Raw genomic sequence first — 19,852 nt, 5'->3', positions numbered from 1 at the left:
CACTGCCCCCGAGCCACGATCACACAGCCTGAGCTGCGACCACTCTGCCCGCGACCGACCAACCGAACCAACTAACCCCCCCGAGCATGACGTTATATGGTATGGAATAGCTCTTTGGTCAGTTTGGGTTAGCTGTCCTAGCTGTGCTGTACTCCCAGCTTGTTATGCACCTGGCTGAGCAGGAGAAGCTCAAAAAGTCCTTGAGTAGTCTGAGCACTACTTGGCAACAACTAAAAACATCAGTGTGTTATCAACATTCTTCTGGTACTAAATCCAAAACACAGCACTATGCTAGCTACTATGAAGAAAATTAACTCTATCCCAGCTGAAACCAGGACAGCTATACAATACTTCAGAACTGAAAATATATACAATGTGAAAATGTAAATCCAAACAATAATGGAATGGAATAAAACCTCAAATGAGGAAAGAACCGAACTTTTATATTTAAATATTTGAGAGAAATTCTATGCAGTATTTTTGGAAATGTAAGTTGCCCAATTCTCATTTATTGCCAGCAATACTTACTGATGATGCCTTAGCCTACTGCTAGCCTGACAGCTGAAGAGAAGATAATATGCACTTTTCTGTAATCAAACTTTGTTGCATTCTTAGCCAAAAGACTTTCTACCGTATTACTTTCAACTCCAAATCAGCAGTCACATTTAATGGCTCCTGGAATTTCCAAGAACTTCACAGCTTCAGTTTCACATTTGAGTTTTACATACAAAGACTCAGCAAAAATAATAATGATGCAACACTATATATTAAATATACCTATCACAACATTAATACAATTAGTATTAAATTTTAAGCAATATAAACTCAAAATTTGAGTATATACACTCAAAAAGGCATCTAGTAAGACATTGAATAAAGGTTCTTGTGGCTGAAGGATTGCAATATTAGGCATTCTACTGCACAGGTTAGGTCAGAGGATTGCAATCAGACATGGGGCCACATTATTAAATAGTGAGGGCATACCTTATATTTGTCTTAATAAATGTTATTGGATTTGCATAAACTCCTGAACATTAAAGGATCCTGGGATGTGACGGCCTGGGAAGGCACAAAGCATGGCTTAAAAGCAAGGTTTTACTCTTCTCTGTCCAATCTTTCTGGGCTGAAAACGTCACCTATGTAAAATATGTATGCTTCAGCATTGTCATGATGTTCCCCTTGAGTATCTGAAGCCAAGCCTCACTGCCATCAGAAGCTCTTTGGCTAAAAGTCTGGAGTTACACCCACACAAAAGAGCTACACTAGGTTCTTGGGGCCCTTGTATAGTACTGGCTCCAAAACCAGATCCTGATGTGCCTGTTCAGAATATGCAGAAAAATGCCCTTCCTCACAACTTTTTATAAATGAAATGTCAGAGCACTACTTTTGCCAAACTTGGGTTGAAAAAAAGCATTACTGTAAACCAAGGCTAGAGCAGCTTGAGATCCTACAGCTGCTGCTTCAGCACACGAATGTTTGTTAACAGTTCCTTAATACCTTATCTAGAGGGAATTGAAAATACTGGACCCACACAAATTGGGAAACCTGCAGCCTGTCCTGACACCACCCAGCAAAGACAGCTTTTGAATTGTAACTTTTATGCCACAACATGCAGCACACAAGATGGTACAGTGAGCATTCTCGGCTAATGTTCTGTCAGTGCACTTCAAAGTAATTCAAAGACTAAAGAATGCAGAAGGATGCATACAAAAGGTAGAAATTGGAATAAATTTAATTTCTTTAAACTATTATTTAATTTTCATTCAGAATTGGATATTTTTGCAAGTAAGAGGTCATTTGCTAAGCAGACAACATTTTGTTTTATTGCTTCAGTAAGACAAGCAATTCTCTTTAATTACATTCACCAAGCTGAAAACTTATCCAAGCTGTTTTAATTTTCAGCTGTACATTTTTCAAGTTAATTGCTTCTCCCCCCTTGCTATGCAATTTTTCTTCTATAGTCTTTGTGTCTGTTCTATTTTACATGTTGCTTTTATTGCAAAAAATTTTTTGAGTTAGCATTTTCTTTTCTGACCAGCAAAAAGACATCTGGTGAGCATCATTATGAGTTCTAATGCACATTTGTAGCAGGATTATTTTGAATAAAATACTGGAAAAGGTGGTGTTAACTGGTCCTTTTATTTATCATTAATCTCTGAATCCTGAAGAGTTACATGTCTGTAGTCTAAATCAAAACACACTTCTTTCTGAATTATTTTTCAGGTCTGGAATACAGCCTGTGTATTACAAATGACATGCTTCAGCTTTCCTTTATATATTTCTTAGGAGCACAGTTGCATTAAGTATTTCTTTAGAGTCTGCCAAGAACAAGATTTTTCTAAAAGTCCTCTGAAATATAAAACATGCATTTCAGTAGCTCAAAGGAAATAGTATTTGTAAGTCTTCCCAGTACTTAAAAGACAATGTGATATTTCCTGTATGCTAACTGTCCTACACCACAAAAGAGGCCTCCAATGTCAAAATGTGTTCTTTCTTCCATGTTTGAGCAGGTGTTTCTTGGAGCTGAAGGACAATAAGAGAAAAGTCCTGTTTTGTACAACCTGCTTTTCAAGAAAGGGAACTCAAATTCTGTTTCCTTAAGAATGCCATGAGTTGTTTTTCATAAGTGACAGAGGAATTAAAATGTGATCATAAAATATGTTTTTCCAATCCAGTTCTCAAGAATAAAGTGCATTCATGCTAAGAACTTACTGGATAGTTTTACATTTGTGACTGGTTAAATTCCAGCCCAAGTATATTAGATCTCATTTTGTCTTTGGGTCAAGAACCAAGGTCTCAGACATTTTTCAAGAAAGGATTTCAACTAATAAATACGACTTTTGAATTTTATGTTACTTAGTCCAAACAATCCTCTTATGCCTTGAAATTGACAGAAGTTATGAAAGATAGACCTTAACCTTCAGGACTCAACATTGGTTTGGCCAACATACCAGGGATAAATGACTTTTTGTGGGGCAGGAGGGAGGCAGGGGAAAGTAGTGTATGTATGTGCAAACAAGGTGTAAGGGAAAGTACAAGATTATAATGCTGGTTTGTACTCTTCCAATCCCTTTTTTCTCTGGCTGTTGTAGGTCCATCAGATGTTTCTGAAATTAGTTCAGAACTCATATACTCACTTCTGATCTTTACAGCTGTATTTCAGAAGTAGCAATCTTCAGTCCTATTAGTACATGAGCCAAAAAACAGAGCATAGGAATATTCAAGAATCAGGTTAATTTCACTCTGCTTTTGTCTGGGAAGGTTGTAATGAGGATCCAAAACTTTAAGGCTGTTTTTAGAAACAATCTATAAATTGTGCTACCTTAATTTATTCTAGTCAAGCAATTGTGGCTCATAGCTGAAAATAATTGGTAATTGTAAGGAATGATTACTATTCAGTAGTTTTAAATGGCAATTATTCAGAGTTTTAATTTACTTTCTGGCTGGCCTTTCTCCTCTTATCAGTCCATCGATGCTGATATTTTTCCAGTTTCTTCGGGCTGCAAACTCAATTTCGACTGTAATTTCCTGACCAAATATATTACCTCTGCTTTGGTCCTGAAAAATGCACCCATCCTAACTAAATCAATGCTACCATGGGGAAAGATGAAAAAACAAAGCAGCCTATATGAAAAATAAGATGACATGACTGGTGCCTGGGCATCAGCTTTCCTTCACTGCCAAAGATGAGAAAAAATGAGAAATCGTGTAATCACAAACATAGGAACCCCTAGAACTTCTGCTGGCAGTGTCACAGTTTACAACTTACTGACATTGTCAGTTTTCCACATGCAACCATAATAGCTAACATCTATATTAAAAAAACCCACAAAAAACCCAAAAAAACCAAACAAAACCATAAACCCAACCAACCATTGGGGATACAAAACTCTGGAGCAACGGACAGCTTTCACAGCATTCTGCAACTTCAAAAGACAGGTTTCTCTGGCTGTGATCGTTAGCAAAACTAAAGACTGACTTTTTCTGGTAGGACTGATAAAGATTAAGGGGAGAGCAGATGCTCCTTATCACCACTTTGACTGCAACCAAAAATTTCCAAGTCAATCAACATGACACTAAAAAAACCTGACAAGCAGAATTATCATTTCTGCAAGCACAGGCAGCAATGATTCCCATTCTGATGGGCAGCCCAAGCCTTTCCAACAGGTACAAATTAGGGGTTGGCTTCCCAGTCAGCATTGCTCAGGAAAAGCAATCCAGTTCTCAACTGTCTTTTACTGGGAAAGTTTCACCTCTGGACCATATAATGTGAAACCTGAGGAGACAGAAAGGGACAGACTGCCAATGTAACAGAAGTGAATCTTAAGAAGTGGGATGCTAAGGGAAGGAAAAGCTATTTTATAGTTCAGATACTGACAGAAAGTGAAAGCTCAAAAAAGTCACAAGACGGGAAAGAGGAACAAGGGCTATCATGTAGCAACACTATGTTACGGAGAAAACTCATACATGCAAGCAGAAACATTTTAAAGACCACACTAAGGCATAAATTAATTCTGTCATTAGCACCACATAATGCCCAGTGATTCTCACAAGTCATTTGGGAAGGTGAAATTTTAAGCAACATGAACTTCTCCCCCCACCCCCAAGTTCACCAAGGCTAAAAAAATAACTTGTACCCTTCTGTGAATAATTTCAACAAAAACTTAAGCATGATGTAGGAGTGAACCCATTTCATCTGTTCAGACATTAAAAACTGTTTATACTTCATAATGATCCAATGAAGTGTACAATTTCTTTGGACGGCTGACTTACGACAAACTAAAAGCATTTAATAAAGTTTCAGCTGAGATATCCTATGCCCTAACAGTGAGATAAAAACCAACCCACGAGGGTAGTGGACAACAGTTGAGTAGCTTCAGCAAAATTAATGGTTTGATTTTTTAGCCCTCATCAGCCATCCATTCTGGTTTTGGTAATGGTGGTTGCCACCCATCATGGAAAGTTCACTAGAAATGACATCTCAGCTACTTCATTGCAGACATCAATGGCTCAGTTAACACTGCTCATGGTGGGTCATACATTGGGCAGAAGCAACTTAGGCACAAAAAGACACACTTCCATTGCACAGTCTGGAGGGATGGAACTGTCTTAAGAGGGAAATAATCATTTTGCATCACCCCAACTGTTAAATACTGGGTTTGCACAATTATTAACACCGTGAGGTTAATTTGGATATTTGAAGTCTTCTGGAGATGGCCAACTATGCAGCAATGAGTGGAATTAGACTGGATATGAGGAAGAAATTCTTTACAATGAGGGTGGTAAAACACTGGAATAGGTTTCCCAGAGAGGTAGCGGAGGCCCCATCCCTGGAAACAGGTTGGATGGGGCTCTGAGCAACCTGATCTAGTTAGTGGTGTCCCTGCTCACTGCAGGGGGGTTGGACTAGATGACCTCTAGGGGTCCCTTCCAACCCAAAACATCCTATGATTCTATGAATTTCAGGTGAAGACACTCCTGAACACATTTGCAGCTCAAAAATGTCAAGCCTGGATTTATGTTAGGTTTGTGTTAAGACACAAGACTGTAAATTTCAGTAAATATCCTGCTGACAAGATTGTAACTCACTTGATGATAGTCAACAACCGCAGTTAAAAGCTTTACTGCCCTCTAGGCAATATGCTAAACAACCAAATAATACTTATTTCAGGCTTTGAGAAGCAACAGCAATATTATGAAGGATAGTATAATAATTTAAAAAACCCAACCACTCGCTTTGTTTTTAGGATCTTGAAGGATTATGAATTACTCATACATGCACACAACGCTTTCAAAAAAAGATTTTTTGTAGTGTAGATCAACAGCCACTGTTTTCAGCATTTCTGATTATTTATTCTAGTAGGAAGTAGTATATCTATTAAGGAGTAATGTGGTGCAAGATTTTTTCCTATTTAACTGCGTATTTATATTCCTGTTCCACACAGACTTCTTTGTGAGCTCATAATTCAATTCTACAAAGATCACACCACTAATTCATAAAATGTTTAATTTCAATATAGAAAACAATGGTGGAAATTGTTAAATTATTAAAAAAAATGTTAATGAAGATGTGTCAAGTGCTGATGAAATGGAGTTTAGGAAGTCTTTTGTTCAGATTGACTTTCGACGATTTTCAAGAGTGGTGAGGTTATAATCTAGAAAGCAGTTCCATCAACTAAAGGATTTCCAGCCTATAGAGTCGTGCCAGATACCAGTAGGGTTTATGTAGGGTGCTCATTTTTCCAAGAGTTAAATTTCCCCCAAAAAAGACAGTCTAACCAGCAGTTGCTTTTCCTCCTGGTGGTTTCTGATGTCAAGAGTTTCAGTTTTACACTGATTCTTTGCCAAATCAGCTGCAGCCCAGGGAACTGTTTGGTTTATCTGGCATGATGGTTACAACCTCAGTGTTAAATGTAACAGTGTACCCCAAAACTAGAAAAGAATTGTGATTTATCAGTACTTAGAATTAAGTTACAGAATATATACATATCTTCAGCAGTGAGGTATGTATGTCTCAAGCATGGACTGCATGCTCTCACTTCTTACACAAGGTTATGCACTGTTCCCCTCATGCTCTGAGCCAGAAAGAGTTGCTTCTATTTCTTGCACCTAAGCCTCCTTTCCACCATCAAATCCAAGACTGCCATAGACTTCTAAATAAAAGGATGGAGATGGCATAGATGTACTTCAAATAGCTTGGGATTCTAGGATTTTATCTTCAATGCTTATCCCTATCTACTGTTCACCGTGGATAGCTCTCAAACAATTTCCTACTTGCCTAAAAGTAATAATAAAAAAGATGTTCTGACTTTATGTAAGACCTCATAGTCTCTGGACCAAAACCCACCATACCTCCAATCCTAGGAAAAAAACAACAAAAAAAGACAAACAGTGAAGGTGGTTTTTTTCTCTTAATTCTATGCAGACAAAAATCAAAACTCTCCATATAGTTAAGACACTATTTCTTGATTAAGGTTCTGAAAAAGAACCAGTATGTTGATCTGTTGACTGAACAGAAATTTAGTGACAATTTTATATAAAAACTTGGGCGAATTCAATTCCTGGATCTTAACTACCCTGCCTGCTAAGATGACAAACTGCAAAGTCAACCACCTCCAATATCTCTCTCATGGCACATGTTTCCATTCCAAACAGCAACCCATACAAGTCTGTGAACAGCAGTTGCCAGTGCCCCTGGGACAACAGGAAATGCCCTAAACCTCATTTGAGAGGAGGCTGTGCCTTTTGAAATATACTGACTTGAAAAGAGATTTTTTTTTCAAGTTAAGAAATAGACCATAGCACTTCAGCAGGTAGTCCAGAATAGCTAGCATGAAACCTATCATAAAGAGAATGATTTCTAGGGACCCAAGGCCATGAACCAGTCCACTAGGTCCATCTGCAGATCTTCCTGGCAGGAATGGCAGAATCCCCAAGTGGTGATAATGAAGCTGTTGCCATTAGGACATGGCTGAAAGCATGAACTGTAAGGTGCAGCAGCAGATGCCAAGAGTATGGCTTCTGTTCTGGAAGCCCTCAACTAGATGTGGGAGAAGAGTGGGGGACAAATTCACTAGCTGGACCAGAACCAGAACTGCCTTGCAAAGGTTGAGTGAAAATACTCATGAGTTTAAACATACAGGACTTATAAAATTGTCTCAAACCATGGGATACGTAGGCATCCTTTACAGTGCTATGCTCTGAAAAGCTTGAGCATGACCAGTAAGTACTAAGTCACAGGCAGTATTTTGAGACTCTGCTTTTCAAATATTTACTAAGAATAGTTTTCAGTGATTTTAGCCATCTCTCATTAACCTTGCTGATACTTATTTTAGTTTTTCCTATACATCACTCTTCTAGCATTCAATATTTTTTAAATTCATTAGGCAAATACGAAGTTCTTAGGTTTTCTTTCATTACCTAACTCCATACCAAAAGAATGAAAAGTAGGTATTTTATCAAATGAGTATCTGCATATTCCATTTATATGAAACAAATACTAACACTACTTATTGATACGCCATTTTGTTCTCAAATGCTAATATTATTACCAAACCTGGACAATTGGAACAAACAAATGACCACAGCTGTATTTTGGGTATAGCAATAGCATAAGCTGTGTCTTGCCAGTAAAATACACTTTCATTGTTGGATTTCAATGTCCCATTCTGTGGCTTATTTCAGACACTCCAGGGAAGCAAATTTTCTCCAGTGATGTATAACAGATCCTTTTATCACTGACACTTTCAAAGTTACTTGTCACACAATGTAGTGTGCTCAAAAGCTTGTTTCCCAACAACTCGTTTCTTCAACTTTATGTTGAGTCAGCTAGATAACTACAGTTAAACAATAATCAGCTGTTCAGTTGTCATCAGCTAGAGTTGGTCAGACACTTTCAGGATTACTTCATGTAAGACGAGACATCTTTTAAACAAGAAATATTCTATCAGATATGCATAAAATCACACCACCAGACATTTGGTCAATACCATAAAAGTTTCTCAACGGTACCACGCAAGCACTCTTATAATCTGTAGCTTCAGTCACTCATCTCATCACTACACCCAGAAGCAATCGATTAGAATAATTTTCAACGACCACTTGTCCACCACCCTCATTACATCAAGTATTTTCCTCAGACCATAAATGTTTAGGTAGTTCCAGTTTCTTCACTCTTAGCCGTAAATGAGGTTGCATGTTTCCACCTTGTCTAATTCACACTAGTTTAATATTCATTTGTGGCTCGAAGTCAGTAACATTTCAAGTATCAGTGTTTAAAACATGTACCTATTCAAAGCAACTACAAAATCAAAACTGAAAGGAAAACATAGAAAGATATTGTCTCCTAAATTGATACAGTCTGTTTAAGACAGTCTACAAATACACATATCAAACACAGACATAAAGTTACTTTCCTGAATGTCTGGCAAGATGCTTCACGTTTTACAGCTACAGATATTTCAGGATATTAAAATCTGTTTTGCCATGAATAAAATATTTTCAAAAAGGTTATTGATAATGGGTTCTAACGATGGCCTGCTTTACACAAATTGTTCCTCAGCGTGAGTTTATATTCTTTGTAAAATTTTTCTCCTCTCTCAAAAATATCTTAAGATCAGTGTTGATAACTTTACCCCGATCCAAGAGCTACAGAAATACAAGCCAAGATGAGTCTAAAAACAAAACTGAAGGAATTTCAGTTAAGTCCATACTGTTTTCTTTGTGAAAATATGCTTTTAATTGTCCCTTGTGATGCTTAACTTTTTTTCACATGGCTGAAGAGTTTCTTCTGTTCACTCAGAAAACAGTACTTTAAGGGGATTTTTTGAGTGTAAAATTTATTCCAATTGCATTTCTACTGATGCGATACCGCTAGATACTTTAAGAGATACCTATCACCTCTGATATCCCTCTAAAAATACGAAACAATTTGAGTAAAAATCACAGTTAACTGGTTATTTATGAGTCTCTCTCTGATCTGTTTAAAGTACAAAATGTTTACATTTGTGACATGCAACAGGTGTTGTGATAAATGTAACATTAAGCAATGAAATGTGTGCTCAACCCTCATACCAACAGATTAACACCACTGTACACTAACTTGTCTGAAAAAATTTTTGGCTTTACGATTTTTAGTTATTTCACTTTGCCATCTCTATGCAAAGCAACAGAGAACTATGTATTCAGTTCCATGGAATAATTGAAAAATGCATCATAATGCAATCTCTGCAATCCAGTATCATCAACTTAGATTTCTAGACCAGGGAAGCCACCTGCTGACATTCATAGGCATTAATCCACATTGCTTATCCTTACCAGCTCTCCATGAGTAAGAATCTAGAACTATCCTCAATTATAGGCTGTCATGTCTCAAAACTAAGAAGTTCAAACCCATGGGCCAGTTTTCTAAATCTATCTTTATGTGCTGCATTTGAATACGTACAACACACCAAAACTCCTGGGTTTTTTGGCCGTGGTGGTGGTGTTTTAAATCCAAGAAGCTTGTTCCTGAAACCATTAAAGATTCCCGAAAACCTTACTTATCTTCCCCCAACATGCCTGGAGCTGCCATTATAAACTGCTGTCTTCAATAGGCATCAGGCTTTTGTTAACTGACACTACAATTTTAGATAACTTTGATCAGAAGTCTTCTATGTTAAGAGTACTAGAGGCATGCCTACAGACAAAGAAAATATGAGTACTTGTAATTTAAAATTGTGATATCAAAGCACCTGAACAAAGACATCCTTGACATTAATTTCAGCTAAAACAAAATACAAGAAACTCAACCTGCATCAGGTTTTGAAGAAAACAAATGCATAACACAATAGCAGAGCAGAGAAATACAGAATCTACAGCTTGATTCATATTAAATTAAAGAAACTACAAATGATAAATTGAAGTAACCATGGAAGCAAATAATGTTAACCCTTACGCCTGGTCATATTTCTAAAAGATATTTTTGTAGGGCTTTTTTATTATTTACCATCACATAGTGAACTCCAAATGCCTACCGACATGCACTCAGTGCAGTGAATGCGTTATACTAGTAGTGTTCAGTAGCATACATGGTGGCGAATGAGTTATGATTACATACTCTAAAAAGTTTCAATCCAGATGTTGTCTAGGAATTACATTAGTCAAACACCTCAATTGTTTTTAAAAAGATATTAGGTTTCAAACTCTTTTTCTATGAAAAAACTAACTGCAATTTACATTGCTTCCCAAATTAAGAGACCTAGAGCTAAGTAATGAATTTAACAGATTACACTTAAAACAGATTCCCAGAACACCAGCAGTATGATTTGAAGCCTCATATTGGAACCACGCAGTACAAAACCGCATATACTCTACAATGATTACAATTTAAAGGTTGGAGGTTTTTTTCTTTTTTTAGATATAAAAGGTCTGGAGATTAACAGTCACATTTCTGGAAATGTTAGTATATTAAAATGGCTAGGAAATGGCATTTCTTTTGCATTTGTATTATTAACATAAACTTTCTTTTAAGATTCAAATAAACAGGAGAAAATTGTTCATAATACTGTGATTCAATACAATTGTGGGTTTTTTTTTAATATTTGAGCTATTTCTCTCATACACTTTTTGCTTTGCGCAAAGGAAACAAACTAAGATTTTCTAACTTAACTTCACCTTCATGTCAAACATTAGGAAAGTGTTGCAATGTTTAAGCTGCAGCCATTGAAAAAAGTGTTTATTAAAAATCTGTATAATGTTTGGTTGTTTTTAAAAAGCTTTAAGAACATATTGTGACTGGAACTAGAGAAGCTTTGCAACTTAATTATTTATAAAAATTTAGACAGTCTAATTTTCTTCAAAACAATATCCTCTTAAAATTGCTTCACTAAGAATTTCCTAGGAATCTCCAACATTGGCTTTATAAATTTTGCATGCATGTATGCATACAATTGAAAATAGATCTTAAATAGTCCTATTAATAAACACTGAATATATATTAATGGACAATTGCTTGAGGAAAATAAGAAGTAAAACTTTTCAGTGCAACAGTCTGGTTGCCAGACTGTCTGGTTAAACCACATAAAATCTTCTTGTGAAGTTCTTTTTAATTTTCAATCAAAAACCCCCAGCATTGTCTGTATATAAATTTTCACACTTAAACTGCATCTGGAAATCTTTAAAATTATTTTTAAAAGCATTCATGAGATGAAAGAAAGCATGTGCTGCTATTTTACTGATATTTGAGAAAAATTGAATTATCACCCAGCTGAAATGGATGGATGAGAGAAGCCATCTCAAAACACTGAATAGGAATTTTCCCCAGCTGCTGCTTAGCTTTTGCTACTGTTAAACACCTCACAAAGCATGCTTTGCAAGCAGACCCATTCAAAGATACCACCTTTGACTGCAAGGCCAGGTTTCAAAAAGGGGAACAATAAAAAAGAACTTCATATTGGTTTTTGTCCAGTATGTAATACTTATGCTGGGATCTTTTCTTAAGAGAAATGAATCAAAACTAGCACTACTGTATAATGCTCTTGTAGCGTAATTGCACAGGAGACGGAATCAGTACCAACAAATGTGATAAATCTCCAAACACCATTTCTGCAGATGGCTTTCGGAAGACCCCCTGACTGCTGACTGTAGTTTGTGGACATATGTTTAGCAGCTTTAGTCAGATTTCTGTGGCAGAAAATGAAACAGTTCTGCATAGATGCTTTAGCCTAAGAAGTATAATGCTATAACGTTTCTATAGGACATGGATCTAGAGTGAAGTTAATTTATAAATTCTACGTAATACTTATTTATTAGTTATACAAATAATATATACCTATATACTTAGGAAAAGAAACTGAAAAAATACATAAAAAATAACAAGCAGTAAGATGCAGGCAAAAAGTCAAATAATAATTTCAATGCAGAGAAGATCACTGGTCCATGGAGATTAATATCCCATCTTCGGATGTTTAAAAGGTTGAAAAGCCCAGTAATTGCACTGGCTCAGAACTTTTACATAAAAGAGGATTAAAATCTGTGATCAATCTCTTTGAAATTCCACGAATAGCTACCAATGAAACACCTGTCTAATTTGTTTCATATAATTAATTACCTCAGACATCTTTTGGTGCTTTAGGACTTCCCATTCTCAAAACAATTCAGTGCTCATTTTAATTGTATGACTTGCTACCTACTGATAAGAACTACTCCTATTTATTTTCCTGATCAGTTTTGTATTTACTTACAAAAAGCTTTTACTAGGGAAAAACACCCAGAAAAGATCCAGTGCTGACCCAATCCTTTTTTTTTTTTTTTTTTTTTTACATTAGAACTGAGCTCAAGTAGTAAGTAGTAAGTCTAGCTTTACCTGAACCTAGAAGAAAATATTGCATAAAACTTTATCCTGCAGAAATATCCACTGGGGATGATCCACTATAAAACAAACAAAAAACCCCAACCCTGTTTAATAACTCCTCCAAAAAGGGATAGGCACCTTTTCAGGTTACTTCAGCGGCTTTTCAACTAAAACAGTTTGAGCTGACTTACCAAGCTCCTTTACAATGTCAAGCTAGCATGAACTTTGCCACCACGAGTTACCAGAAAGCTGAGTTCCATGGTTATATGTATTTTCTTTGAATGCCAGTCACGTAACATTTCAAGGCAAGTGAGATTCAGAGAAGTTTTTTAATTGATGGTGCACAGAAAATGCATTTCTTTTTTGTACACACAAAGGCACTCAGTGGTTCTCTAAGAAAAAGAAAGAGCTTAACAAACAAGATGTCCAGTTAAACTGACCTTTTGGAGTCTTCTAGTTTTTCTTAACCCCCCATTGTGCTTATTCTTTTGTTCATTAAAAACTTTGCAAGAGCCATCAGTAACATGACACTCTGAAACTTCATTTTCATCACCTAGAAACCAAATTTAGAAACTTGAAATGAAAAATGCAATCTTGTGAAATTAAACTGCCACCAATTATTTTATCATAGCACATAGAGCTATGTACATTAAGATAATTAAGTTAATTTATACCAGTTATTTTTCCGTTGTATTTCAGTTACGGAAGAAAGAATGACACTCAAGCATCTGACTTAATCTTTCACTGTCTGATCTTGTAAATAAGCTAGTTATAAATCCACCAATTTCCAAAATTTTTAAAACCATATATTAACTACAAGTATAGAATCAGCTAAATTGCTTTACAAAATTTGCAATTTCTCTGAGTACAGAGATATCTGAGAGGCTGCAGTGGGGGCTAGATTTTTACTTTATTATTGAAATGTCAACACTTTCAGTACACACTGTGTTTATCTGAAATGACCTGAAGGTCTGAAACATGTTTTCAAACACTTTGCAAGCAAATCTAGCAAGCTGTTAGCAGGCAAGGATTGCGTGTGCATGCAGTCTTATCACTCCTATTATTTATAAAAGTCACCATCCGTAAGAATGTACTCTGATGTGGCTGCCAAAAAGCAGAATTTTTCATCACTTATTTTGTGAATTAACATATATTTAATTCTTCAACACTGCCAGAATGACTTTTAAAAGCAGTATATAATAAACTTTTGACTCATTTGAGAAATTAGCTCGATTGCATAAGATGAAAAAACCTTGATCTATCTTGATCAATGAAGTTTTAATTACTGAAGATTTAAGTAGATCATTTTTCCCATATTTAATTCAGAGGAGTCTACTTTAGGACATTCGTTAATTTTTCATTTCAAAGAAGTGCATGAGACCAGTTAAAGAAAGTTTCATAATTAGTGATTAAAGTGGCCTAAATTCAGCTCCTCCCAAATAAGCTGCTTCTGATTACTTTCGGAAAATACTGAAGGGTACTATCTGTATTTACTACTCTGACTGGACATACAGCTAAGAATCATTTGTTTTTCCTCTGTCAGCTGCTTAAACTGTTAATCCTCAAGGTGACAGAACAACAACAACAAATTACAACACAAAAAATTGTTTTCCATTACTGATTACTTATTTTAAAAATATAACCTTTAGTCAAAATTTAATCACTTCTTCACACTAAAGTTGCAAGTTTCATGTGAACTTACAGTGTTACAGTAATTTTTGTGCAATACAAGTAAACCTGGCTTTCAAGTACAATTGTTAACTTAAACTCAATATTTAAATACAAAGTGTCATTTAACAAAGGAAGAACTAATTACTTAACTATGTTAATTTTATTTAATATTGCACTGAGGCCCATCATCTTCAATCACTGAGGAAAACTGATGGCAAGTAGAAGAGGAGAAAAGATCTTGCCACACAATTAAAAAAAGCTAAGAAATTTAGATTTAACTCCTTACATGTGGAAAACAGAATTTTTAAGCATGTATTTTGAATCTTAAAAAACCACCAACAACCACAGGACTGCAAAGGGTGTCAGGAGATCATCTACTCCACTGCTTTAGCCCAAGCTGATGAGGGTAAATCAAGCTATGTCTCTGTTAATTTTCAGTAAGTTATTTCAGTCACTGTAAAAGGATGATCCACTGTTTTGGGGGGTTTTTGAGGGGTGGGTGGGGGGTGGGCAGCAAGAAGTGGTGCACTATTCCTTTTACCTTTCTTCACCTGAATGCTTGAGCTCTGCAGCTTGTGTCCCACTTGGGATTAGCCTTAGGACCTGTATCCTTGGACCTCTTTCCAGTTATGGTCCATTCTTGTTGGTCCTTCATATTCACAAGGAAAGCAGGAACAGGGGACGAGGTCCATTACCTCCTCTGATTATCAGCTTGGACTAACTCATGCCACTGTGACCCATTAGATCCCTTGAACTCTCTTCTAAAACATTGCTCAATGACTGGTACCAAAATCAACAACTCTGATAGCGTTCTGAAGTACTGTAACAAATCAGAATGAATTTAATTTGCAATTAACGTTTCTACTCATTCATTATCATTTATCACCAGTGTAAAGTTTTGAACCAGAATATTATCTTCAAAATTCCATTTGATATTCCCTTTGAGTTAAAAAGCAAGTAATGATGAGGCACAGTGAGCTAGTTTTTGTTCAGTCAAATCAATTATGTCTAATAAAAATGTTATCTATAGATATCTATGTGTTCTACTTTAAGAATATCATGACAAAGTGTCACTGAAATTAAGCTATATCATAGCTACTGTTCTGGTCTTACCAGAGTTATTTAGCCCAACTGTGAAGAAGATAAGTCTGAATTAGTCACCATCAGAATTCCTTCAGGTACATATGCACAGAATATTTAATAGTTTGTGTTGTTATTATTATTGCAGTTGTTATTCCAGCACAGGCAAATACCAAATGTTTGCTATTCATAAGACAATTTTGTCAAGTCTTCTGACAGCGTATGTGCCCACTAGGTTCTCAAAGAGAACCCATTAACGGTTTAAAACAATTTTATCTAGTTTCTTATGCAGTCTAGGACAAGTGTCATCAGGCTTTGTAAATTTGACTACATCAAAATAATCCTCAACCTGCTCTTCTATTCAGGAATACTTGTCCTTTTTTGTTTTAGTAATTAGTTACAATTAAACTTTTTGTGAAGATAAACAGAGCAAGGAGTCAAGAAATCAAGCAAGAAATATTTTCTTCTTCATCCCGCATTTGTTTTTAAAAAAGACATAATAAAATGTCATGAGAGCACATCACAATATTTTTAGTGAGTTTGTCTTCTTCCAAAACTGAAGGAAAAAAGAAAAGGCACATCAACTCTAAGGAAGTTTTCACATGTGTGTTGTTAAAGACATAAACAGTATTTTAGTTGCAATAAGCACCTAGAACCTCAGGTAAAACTCATTCATCTAAATTAAACTTCATCATTTTTACACCAAATAACACAATGATATTCCAGATTCCCCATCTTAACACTGAACTACATTAATTACACTATAATGGGTGTAAGTTTATGTCTTTTGGCCAACTAAGATAATACGTGCTTCCCACATTCACCATAAATATCTAAAATTCACTCAGCTAAGCCTTAAATTTATTTTTAAGACTGAAAATTATGCTAAGTCCCATTTCAAATTTCTAAATGATTTTAGGATGATAAAACCTTAAAGAGCGTATTCTTGCATTCCTTGCCCAATATTATTTATTGTTGAGCTTTCAGAAGAAAAGTCATAGGAATTCATCAAATCTGAGCAAGTATTGGCATTCTAAACCATGTGGTTCAAGTGTCAACTTACCCTAACATCAGCCCTAAAAAAGTTAGAAGCAGATGTACTGGATTTCAAAGTAAAGCAATTTACAACATGAATGACAAATAAGTTCTTAGACTCTCCTAGTAACACAGACCATTAACTTTCACAAAAGATAGTATTACTGCATTTCCATAAACTTACATTCCTGACCAAGAAAAGCCACTATTTTCCTCACTTTGTAACTGCTAAAAATTTAGGTACTGACACACAAACCCCAGTTACACAGCACTGCTTGAGTAGAGAGCATTGAAATTTATCAGGTTTAGTATCAGAAGTATAGAAAATTTATTACATCTCCAGAAATGAAGCTGAGAAAGAAGTAGTGAATCTGAACAGGAAAGCATCTTTTAATATTCTTATGAGCTAATTAATTTGAACTCTTGCATCTGTGATTGCTTGACTCCCTGCTTGATTTGTGACTTGGAGTAAGATGAAAATAGACATGTTTATGCCTGTGCTGTTCAGCAGAACAACTGCCCTGAGTGTACCCTACAAAGGAACCTGAAGTTTGCTACAACATAACCATCAGGACTTGAAAAGTTAGTTTCAGATTAGCTGCATGTTACACTTCTACTTTAAAACCAAATGTTCCAAGTAGTCTGTGGAAAGAAAGCTTATCAAATCTTATTTCTTCTCATTAAAGACACTGTGTAAGAGTGCCACTGACCTAAAACACAAGGAAAAAAAATGGGCAAGAAAAATGGTTGATATTTAAAATATATACAATTCTTTAAGCTTTTAAAAATAATATAATGTATTACCAGTTTTCAAATCACATACAACGTACAGAAAAAACAAAGCAATTTACTATTTATTTACTAATTATCAGGGACAAGAAATAACTTACATTCAAGCCAAAAAAAAGGAAACATTAAACCTATATTTAATAAAAATTAATCATTCCATCATACAGTGTCACAGTAGTAAGTTTAAAAGGAGATTTTAATTTTCTTCCACAGAACTTGCATTAGGGAAAACACAACTCATCTTTCAGTATTGATTCCTTCCATTTTTAAGTGAGGTCATCTGAGCTGTCAAACTTGAGGTTCTATTTGACTACACAACAGATACATGAAGCTGAATGCATTATATTTGGGAAAACGGCCATCACTGATAAATCACAAATGTTATTAAAATCACCAGAAACACAAATTGAGACTTACAGATGTTCCAAACAAAAAGGATAAAAAGTATAAAAATTGGGTAGCTTTTGTTTATCTCCTCCAAAATCTGTTATCTTAAAGAAGTTTTCCAGCAAGAAAATATAACATGCTAGAACACTGACCATAATTTAATCACTAGAATGTAAAAGTTAGAATTACCTCTAAAATTAACTGGCATACCTAAGTTTCAAAGTAGTAAACATTTTCTCCTTCCCCATTCGTTTTCATGATTGCTTAATGAAAAGCAGACATCTTTAGGATTAAGAAATACATAATTTAAGGATCATCTTCTAGTACACTGCCACATGGCAAAAGCACCATACAGTGGGTTCATATGTTTATGGGTGTACATTTATTGTGTAACACACACCTGCATCAACTTTTTTTTAACTGTGTTATAACAATGCACTTCAGGTATTAAAATACAGATGTAGTGAACCCAAAATAGCTGCTCACAGTTCAGTAACTTATTACCCATAGATATTAGCACAGTCACCATTCAACATTTCTACTGGATGATTTCATAAGCCTGACAGAAAGTTTGTTGAGCCCAAGTTATAATTCATTGATGAACTGTTGCAGAATTTTCTAGGGAAAACAAACGACTAAAATATACAATTATAATTACAAATATTTAACCCTATGCAAAGCTTGACAAATGGAGCTCAAAATATCAAAAAAAGCCATTACCCTAATGCAAGTTAGGAGCATTTTTCAGGGAAGTTCCTGAGATTCAATATTCTAGTATACATTTACACTGGAATAATTTAGGCTACACCAACCTGAAAATACTCAAATATAAAAAATACTCCTATAATTATTATTAAAAAATAAGGTCAGTTCCATATAAAAAAGCCATGGTTGAAAAAGATGCTTACAGTGTAACTCTTGCACATGCCCTCAAATGTCTTATTCAATCTTCATCATAGCACAAGTTAGAAATTGCTAACTCAAAAATTTTTTTCCACTAGAGATTTTATGCCCTGAGCAGCAATTAATCTGAAGTAGCAACTTGTAACTTGTGAAATAAAAAATAATTTGAACAAGGTACCCTATGATGGGGAGTTACTTATAAACAATTTACAAGAGCACCATAACATTTAAAACAGAAAGACCTTGGTTTCTTAAACAGGTTTTGAATAGCAGCAGAAAGTTCACAGTATACCAAGCATTAGGGGAAAAGAAAGCTCACATACTTTTGTTGCCTTTTGTGAGCATGGTTTCCTTATCTCTTGAGGACCTATTTGTGTTTGTAATGTATGGGGAAAAAAGGGTGTTCTTTTGGATCCTATGCACTCATTTATTTTATTCAAAAATAAAGTCAGTACTGCAGCATTTTCTTCTTTTGGTGTAATTCTGAAATATTTTTCCCTTGGGAACGGCAGTTCATTTTGCAATTTAGTTGCATTAGTATATCTAATGCAGTATGGTATCTTTTCATTTTCCAGCTCTATACAGAGACTTACCAATAGTGTGAGTACTGTAATTCACATTGGTTCTGTAGGATTTTTCATGTGCATGCTGAGGCAGCCTATTCACATCATCAGAATCTAGAGCTTCTGCCGTGTCAGCTTTTTCACCATCTGACATATAATTTAATGGCACACTTCCAGGGTATTCAGCTGGTTTGAAGTTTTTCTTTACTGATAGATCATTTACTGGAACAGACCTTTTCCTACTTTTCTTGGAAGTGGTATGTGGCTTACAGAAACTCGCATCAAGTGAGTCCATGCTTGTAAAAGAGTCTTTGCAACAAACTTCAGAAGGATTCTGTGATTCATTTGGTACTCGTACCTGCACTTCATTTTCATTCAAATTAGATGATGAAAAGAAGTCTTCATAAGAAGCCTCTTCAGCACAAAAAGACTTGCTATATGTAGTAACTGCTTGCAAGAACTCACTAGAACCTGATGGAGCTAGTTCTGAGGTAGCTAGTTTCAAACTAGATCGCTTTTGTAGTTTCTTCCTCTTCTTGGCTTCAATAATACAATCATTTCTGTCAACAGGGAAGCTTCTATCCAACGAACA

At 35.5% G+C, this 19,852-nt stretch overlaps 1 protein-coding gene across 1 annotated transcript in view; it reads right to left on the bottom strand.

Annotated features, from left to right (window-relative positions):
- Positions 1 to 19,852, bottom strand: part of MCPH1 (microcephalin 1) — a 324,796-nt gene that overhangs the window by 98,997 nt on the left and 205,947 nt on the right. Inside the window, exons 8-9 of the mRNA XM_035894170.1 lie at positions 19,291 to 19,852; positions 13,273 to 13,385 (exon numbers count right to left, since the gene is read on the bottom strand). The exon at positions 19,291 to 19,852 is cut by the window's right edge and continues 380 nt beyond it. Of these exons, the coding sequence (XP_035750063.1) occupies positions 13,273 to 13,385; positions 19,291 to 19,852 (675 nt within the window). The remainder of the gene's footprint in view (positions 1 to 13,272; positions 13,386 to 19,290) is intronic.

The sequence above is a fragment of the Egretta garzetta genome, unplaced genomic scaffold, assembly GCF_000687185.1.
Source record: "Egretta garzetta isolate BGI_Z169 unplaced genomic scaffold, ASM68718v1 scaffold415, whole genome shotgun sequence".
Classification (NCBI taxonomy): domain Eukaryota; kingdom Metazoa; phylum Chordata; class Aves; order Pelecaniformes; family Ardeidae; genus Egretta; species Egretta garzetta.
The sequence above is the reverse complement of the archived record's forward strand: the minus strand, read 5'-3'. Positions and strand labels throughout refer to the sequence as shown.